The sequence below is a fragment of the Etheostoma spectabile genome, chromosome 4 (genome assembly GCF_008692095.1).
Source record: "Etheostoma spectabile isolate EspeVRDwgs_2016 chromosome 4, UIUC_Espe_1.0, whole genome shotgun sequence".
Lineage (NCBI taxonomy): Eukaryota > Metazoa > Chordata > Actinopteri > Perciformes > Percidae > Etheostoma > Etheostoma spectabile.
Genome location: NC_045736.1, coordinates 36,233,021 through 36,241,316, shown reverse-complemented (window position 1 = coordinate 36,241,316; position 8,296 = coordinate 36,233,021). Strand labels below are relative to the sequence as shown.

At 40.1% G+C, this 8,296-nt stretch overlaps 1 protein-coding gene across 1 annotated transcript in view; it reads left to right on the top strand.

Moving 5' to 3' along the window:
- The window catches only part of stab1 (stabilin 1), a 122,935-nt gene extending 117,246 nt beyond the window's left edge, over positions 1 to 5,689 (top strand). Inside the window, exons 69-70 of the mRNA XM_032514890.1 lie at positions 4,418 to 4,522; positions 5,529 to 5,689. Of these exons, the coding sequence (XP_032370781.1) occupies positions 4,418 to 4,522; positions 5,529 to 5,597 (174 nt within the window). The 3' untranslated portion in view covers positions 5,598 to 5,689. The remainder of the gene's footprint in view (positions 1 to 4,417; positions 4,523 to 5,528) is intronic.
- The last annotated feature ends 2,607 nt before the right edge of the window (positions 5,690 to 8,296 follow it).

The window sequence follows — 8,296 nt, the reverse complement described above, 5'->3', positions numbered from 1 at the left end:
CACACACACACACACACAGCAGGTTAAAACTGTACTAAATAGGGTGAATGTGTTGTTATTTACGTGACGCATTTTTTCAATAGCCTTTTTAATTGTTAAATAATTAAAAAATCTCACCGGTGAGGTAAACAATGGTGTAGGCAGTAAACCGGGAGAGCTCTGTCACCAATCACTTTCTAAACACAATCACGTAACACCCAGCTCGACATGCTCGGAAACAGAGGTAAAAAACGTGAGTTTAGGAGCAAGGTCCGGGCAAGATGGCAACCTAGCTTCTGAGCTGCTAGCTCACAATAACCCCGCTCAGAATGACGGCAATACTTCAGTGCCGGCATGGAAGAGCGCATTATCACTAATTTAACAACACAAAAAGAAAAACATTCAAAGTTAGATAGTATCTATTGACAGATCTTATATATTGATTTGAAACACGCTCAATCACCGACCCCAGATCTTTACAAGGAGCGGTTGAGGCTACAAACCGAATTCAATCTCTTGTCCACAGACTATGTAACGTGTCTTATCTTGAAATCCAGGCATAATGTCTATGAGTTCAGAGATAAAGCAACTGGAAAGCCACTGGCTCTGCAGGCTCAACTGCTGCCAACCGCTCAATTATCAAGATTCAATCCCACTCAGGTGAAATGTTGACAGACCAAAATGACATAAACAAGTTTTTTTTGCAATTTTACTCGAACCTTTACACATCCGAGTGTAAAGAAGACCTCGACCCCTCACATGCTTTTTTTTTGAAGGTTTAAAAATGCCCACTGTCCTTGAGAAACAAAACTCCTAGAGATGGTCCAAAACCATCTGTTTGCGTCCCAATTCCAATATCTGAACTTGCTTATCAATTGATACCGAATACCGATCTGATACCAGTGTGTCGTATATTGTATTATGTCGATGTCCGCAGATATCACAGTTCCCGAAATTGTTGCAGCTATTAAATCCATGCAGAATAACAAATAACCAAGCCCAGATGGTTTTACAATCAATTTATAAATCTCATCTGGCATCCACCCTTTAAGCAATGTTTAAAGAAGCACTCACCACAGGCACCGTCCCTGTGATCCTAAGACGAGCTTCAATCTCTTTGCTGGCAAAAAAAGATAAGGACCCATTGCTATGTCCATCATACCAGCCCATTTCTTTGCTAAATTTAGACTTTAAAGTGTTGTCTAAGGTACCAGCCAAACACCCGGTTATTCCAAACAGTATCTTGTCTGACCAAACAAGCTTTATTCAGGGCCGACACTCTAACCAAATCTAAGGAAATTATCCAACGTTGTCCATTCGGCCCGGTTGATGTGCCCTGAAGTAGTTGTTTCACTTGATGTGGAGAAGGCCTTTGACTGAGTTGAGTGGAAGTATTCCTTGTGCACCCTCCAAATATTTGGCTTTAAAGATGAGTTCATCCTCTGTGGGGATTTTAGCGGCATTTGACATTCTGGACAATAATTTAAGGTCTCTCTCAATGTTTTGTTATATGTTTCTGATCCAGCTCAATCACTCCCCTGCATTTTTAATATTTTAAGCCAACTTGGCAGCATTTCAGGACATAAGCTAAATTTGCAAAGGGTAAGCTTTTTCCTCTGAACCATGAAGCAACAGCCCTTCCCTCCAGCCTTTTTCAGTCAACCTTTTCAAAAGATTTCCCTGTGCTCATGCATCTGTGTAAACAGGATATGAATCACCGGGCTTCTTTACCATTGTCCTTGGTGGGGAGTGTCCATTTGATTAAAATGGTTGTATTGCCAACATTTCTATATCTTTTTTTACAACATCCCAATCCTCATTAAAACATATTTTTTAAATACATGATGGAATTATCATACCTTTCATATTGGGGAACAAACCTAGTCGAATTGGCAAAACTCAGCTTCAAAGGTCGAAACATTCAGGAGGCCTGGCTTTGCCTAACTTTCTTTTTTACTGCTGGTTGTGCCACATTCAGAATCTACTCCACTGGTGTGAAGATAAACCAATCGCTGAAAAGGCTGACTGGGTGCATGCCGACACAATCTGGGTTCAGTGGTCTGTGCAACTCTGCCCCTTTTTAGTAAAAACTTGAGTTCAAACATCACAGTTAACCACTCAATACGCATATGGGATCAATTTAGGAAACACTTTGGGTTGCAAGGAACCTTTATCCCATCCCCTATGAAGTCTAATCCCATTTCCCCGCTCCTGCATGGATCCTGAATTCTTGTTATGGTTCAACAAAGGGATTAGAGCAATTCATAATTTATACATAGAAGGTACATTTTTTATAGAAGGTACACGTTTTCCCAGTTATCTGAACTTTATGACTTGCATAAGAACCATTTTTCCATTATTTGCAAGTCAAGAGCTTTGGAAAGAAGCCTGGGACTCTGATCTTTTAACAGACTCCATTTTGGACCTGATACACACTTCTTCCACATCCACTAAACCTTGCTTAATACAGTTGAAGTGCATAGGGCCCACTTCACTAATGCCAGGCTGGCAAGGATCTACCCAACCCATGATCCACATAGCCTGCCAGAGGCCAGCCAGCAGACCTAATGCAAATGATTTGGTTGTGCCCAAGTCTTAGTTCATTCTGGATGGGTATTTTTCATTCTTTCAGTGAAATGTTTAAAACCCAAGTAGACCCCAACCCAGTTTGTGCCGTCTTTGGCGTAACCCCAGGAAAATCTCAGACTCAGCTACCAGATAAGGCCGGTCATAGCATTCATCACACTCTGCAATGTGGGGCTGTGCATTATCATGTTGCAACATGAGCTGATGGTTGTGGATGAATAGCACAACAATGGGCCTCAGGACCTCATCACGGTATCTCTGTCAATCAATAAAATGCACTTGTGTTCGTTGTCCATAACATACGCCTGCCCTTACCATAACCCCACCGCCACCGTGGGCCACTCGATCCACAACGTTGGCATCAGCAAACTGTTAACTCAACGTTGGCATCAGCAAACTGTTAACTATAACTATATAAACTCTCCCCTTTGGAGAGGGTTTATAGTAGAAAAATGAACATTTAATTCACGGGCAACAGCTCTAGTGGACATTCCTGCAGTCAGCATGCACGCTCCCTCAGAACCTGCGACATCTGTGGCGTTGTGCTGTGTGGTAAAACTGCCCATTTTAGACTGGCCTTTTTATTTCGGCCAGCCTAAGACACACCTGTCCAATAATCATTCTGTCCAATCATCATATTGATATTCCACACCTGTGTGGTGGATGGATTATCTCGGCAAAGGAGAAGTGCTCACTAACACAGATTTAGACAGATTTGTGGACGATATCGGAGAGAAATAAGCCTTGTGTGTACGTAGAAAAAGGTCTTAGATCTTTGAGTTCAGCTCATGACAAAATGGAGGCCAAAACGTGCCAAAAGTCTTGCTTTTATATTTTTGTTCAGTTTACATTATGTTCATTTTATTTTACTTATTGATTGTTTATAATAAATTATACAATAATTGTGTGTGTAGAAAGGCGGTATTGTACCTTTTTTCAACCCTGTGGGTGAAAGGGGGGGTGGGTATTTGGTATTAACCTTGTTCAAAATCAATAAAACATATTTTTTTTAAATAATCAAAATGCTAGCCGTTGAAAATGAATGTAAACAAATGCGCCATGACCTTCAAAGTTAATGTAAGAAATCCGTCCAATGGACAGAACGCATGGCAACAACCACCTGCTGATAGTGACATTGGCAGTGCATACGCCTAGTGCAGTGAATATTCATAATAGGCTGAATTTGAGAATTAAATATTTATGATAACAAATGAAATTCAAATAGTATTATAGAGAAAGATTACAAGCTGTAGTATAGGGCAGACTAAGAAGCTGGTTACATGTACTGTACATGACCAAAAAAATCTGTGTTCTCCAGTAGAAAACCAGAATCTGGTTTCTCTAATCCCTGCTTCACTCACCAGTCAGAAAACAATGGTACTCTAATCATTTACTAGCCATTTGGCTTACAAAAAGAATTTGACATTAAAGGGGCTTAGTCAGTTAAAAAAATAAATACAATTAGAAAGTCCTAAATATATACTGAAATATAGTTTCAGTATATATAGTATGAACATGGACTTCAAACCAAGTGTAGCCCAGTTATAACCTGTACATTCAAATCTCTTAAAACAAATTTAGGACCAATTCAATTCAATTCAATTTTATTTATAGTATCAATTCATAACAAGAGTTATCTCGAGACACTTTACAGATAGAGTAGGTCTAGACCACACTCCAGAATTTACAAGGACCCAATAGTTCTGGTAGTTTCCTCCAGAGGCACAAAGCAGTGTTAATGGATCCTGATTATTTGCAGATAAGATATATGCATGATGTTTCATTCAGTTATCCCACATTACAAATATCATTCATATATATTCTGCTAAGTTATTTATTTCCTTTATGACAGAATGAGGATGAGGACGGTGCGGCGGGCGGCAGAACGAAGCCCACGCTGGTCTCCATCCCCAACCCACTGTACAGCGGCTCCAGAGCCTTCAGCGAGCCGTTTGGGGTGAGTCGACCAATCAGAGACTGATCAGCAGACACATCAGCAGGAGAGTCTGAGCTGCTCACTGTTTCATAAAATGAACCACCGCGAATCCAGTCTGTTATGTGTATACGGTACGGATGCCTTTAAGTGCTTCTAAACTGATTGCTAAAATTTCATTTGCAATGAAGGGCATCATGACAAATAGATACACTTCTGTTGCCTGGCTTCGTTTTACTACCTTTTACTTTTTGCAGCACCAGAGGAATATTTGCATTTTGGAGGCATACTTCAGCATCAGCAGAATGACTGATTGTGCTAATAGAGCTAACAGAGCTAAACTCCCAGCAGTAGTACTGACAGTTTCTGTTCAGAGGAACATGACACATTAGACAATGAACTGCAGTTTAATGTCACAACAGGTTTAGAGTTAACTTCTGTCAGGTGACCAATACATTTATATTCCAGTAAGAGCGTGCGCCCCATGTAGGCTGAGTCCTGCAGCGGCCCGGGTTTGAGTCCAACGTGCGGCCCCCCATCTCTCTCCCTCTTTCAAGTCTATCCGCTGTCACTTCATAACAAAGGGAAAAGAATGTTTTAAAAAAAAATCAATCCTGTTAATCTTTTATCTTTTAGTGTGACTTCCATAGGGCTAGCAATAATAATGTGTCATAATGATTCTTCACAGTTGATACAATGAGACAGGATTTTACAACTCTGGGAAGTTATTACTGCGGAAAATGTTTTATCTTTTGTTACAAGTTTTATGGCAAGGTAAGCCAAAAAAAAAAAAATGTTTATTTCACAAAGGCCATAACCTCTCGTAACTTATAAACGCCCAAGGGAAAGAGAATCACAATGAACAGACGACTTTCTGTTCTCCTGAATTCCTCTTTAATTTACGATCCTTAAACACTCTGAGGGGACAAATCTGGGAACGGCCATTAACGTTCACTTTCCGACCAAAAGTATCCCATCACATCTTGGTGCGCTTGGTTTCTGGTTTGACCATTTTCTCTCTTCCCTACAGGATGCCAATCAGGGGTTTGAGCCAGCAGAACCTGAAGAACCTCCAAAGATCCTGGACTTGGACCAGTAGAACCATTAAAACTGGAGCTGTTTTAACATGGTTCAGCTTTATCTCCATTCATCTGTATCCACATAAGAAATAAAATATATCTGTTTACTTAACCCAGATCTTTTTTCTTTTTTTAAATCAGCAATGGATCAAATGATTCTGTGTGATGAGAATGTGTTTCTGGTGGTTCGGACCAATCTGCTCTTTAGCTAATACATGTCTCCGACATTGTCTGTCTGCGGTTTTATGCTGGGCAGCTAGAGTACAGTTAGCTTATGTTAGCTCGGGAGCTGATAGCAGCAACCAGGTGCAGAGTGTGTTCTTAATTCAAAGCTCAAGCCTGATAGATCATCTTCTCTGTGCCAAAGAGATAGATTCTTTGTCCGTTCAAGAAAAAAATCCTAGTATAGTAAGACGAATTTGAAAAAATGATTGTACATTATGTTGAAAAAAGTCATACTATAGTGTAGTATGTCATAAAGTCATGAAAAGCATAAATTGTCATAGTATGTTGGAATAAGTCAAAAAGTCTGCTACATATGTGGCAGAATCATGAAAAAGTCAATGTATAATATGTCGCAAAAATCATGAAAAAAATAGAGTATGTCAGAAATAGTCTTAGTATAGTATGTCGAAAGAAGTAAAGTCATATTTTGTGTCATAGTATAGCATGTTGAAAGAAATTGTGTAGTCTGTCAAAAAAAGTCATAGCATGTCAGAAAACGTCACAAAAACATGTAACAGTGCTTTGCAAAAGTTCACTCCCCCTTGGCTTTTTATCTATTTGGTTACATTACAGCCTTTACTTCAATGTTTTTTTTATCTGAATTTTATGTGATGGATCAGAACACAATAGTCTAAGTTGATGAAGTGAAATATATAAGAGAAAAATAAACAGAATACATAAAACATTTTTTTAGAAATAAAAAACTGAAAATTGGCATGTGCAAATGTAGTCACCCCCTTTGTTATGAAGCCCATAAAAAGCTCTGGTGCAACCAATTACCTTCAGAATCACATAATGAGTGAAATGATGTCGACCTGTGTGCAATCTAAGTGTCACATGATCTATCCTTACATATACACACCTTTTTTTAAAGGCCCCAGAGGCTGCAACACCTAAGCAAGAGACCCCACTAATCAAACACTGCCATGAAGACAAAGGAACAAGTACAAGTCAGGGTTAGGTTATAAAAAATATCCAAATCTTTGATGATCCCCAGGAGCACCATCAAATCTATCATAATCAAATGGAAAGAACATGGCACAACAGCAAACCTGCCAAGAGACGGACACCCCCCAAACCTCACGGACCGGGCATGGAAGGCATTAATCAGACAGGCAGCACCGAGACCTAAGGTAACCCTGGAGGAGCTGCAGAGTTCCACAGCAGAGACTGGAGGAACTGTCCCTAGGACGACAATAAGCCTTACGTTCTATAGACTTGGGCTTCATGGCAGAGTGGCCAGAAGAAAGCCATTACTTTCAGCAAAAAAACAAAATGGCACGTTTTGAGTTTGCGAAAAGGCGTGTGGCAGACTCCCAAAATGTATGGTGGAAGGTGATCTGGTCTGATGAGACTAAAACTGAACTTTTCGGCCATCAAAGAAAACGCTATGGCTGGCGCAAACACAACACATCACATCACCGAAAGAACACCATCGGCCCTGTGAAACAGGGTGGTGGCAGCATCATGCTGTGGGGATGTTTTTCAGCAGCCGGGACTGAAACTGGTCAGAGTTGACTAAAGGGAGACTTGGCATACAGCCCGATCCGGTTGGGGAGAGTTCTAGCCTGACCAGGCTCCTCTCTTTACCCTGTCTCTCTTGGTTTTGCTGTAATAGTTTTAGACAGCTGGGGACTTCCTTTGACACACTGAGCTCCTCTATCTTTCCATTTATGTGCATCCATGTCCCAAAAATGCGTGTTACTAACCTAGCTCCAGAGATGGCAAAAGTACTCACTTTCCGTACTTAAGTAGAAGTACAGATACTTGTGTTAAAAAATACTTCGGTAAAAGTGGAAGTACTGATTAAACTTCTTTACTCAAGTAAAAGTAACAAAGTACAGGGTTGGAAATTTACTTAAAGTATAAAAGTAAAAGTAGCCTTGCGAAAGCTACCTGGAGCACAAAAATGTTACTAGAGAGCGCATTGCTGAGGAACGTCAGTGGACATGGAGGACACGGTCTTTATATGGCAATTGCTATTTTTTAAATGGCTGTCTGCCAATAGGCCTAAAACATAACATATATGGTTATTATGAGACAGGGACTCCAGGTTAATACGATTCTGACTTCTTAGCAAGATATGAATTCAGTTGTGATTCTGTGAGAATTCACAGATCCAGTTTTTATTTTTAATCTTTCCCCTAACACAAAATGAATCACATTTATGTTGTGCTCAAATACGGCTTCTGAAAATAAATAAAGATTAAAATATGAATGACTAAACAGACATTAATGAAGAAGTTCCCAGCACATTGCCATAGTCCTTCTTGATGCCTACTGTCTCAACATCTCTCCAGATAAGGATGAGGAGGATGAATTTCTTGCTGTTTTCTTCATTTTCAATCATGTCGGCCTTCCATAATACTATGTGCTAACGTTAGCGCCATCCTACTACTATGTGCTAACGTTTGCGCCATCCATACTACTATGTGCTAACGTTAGCGCCATCCATGCTACTATTGCTAACATTTAGCGCCATCCGATGCTACTT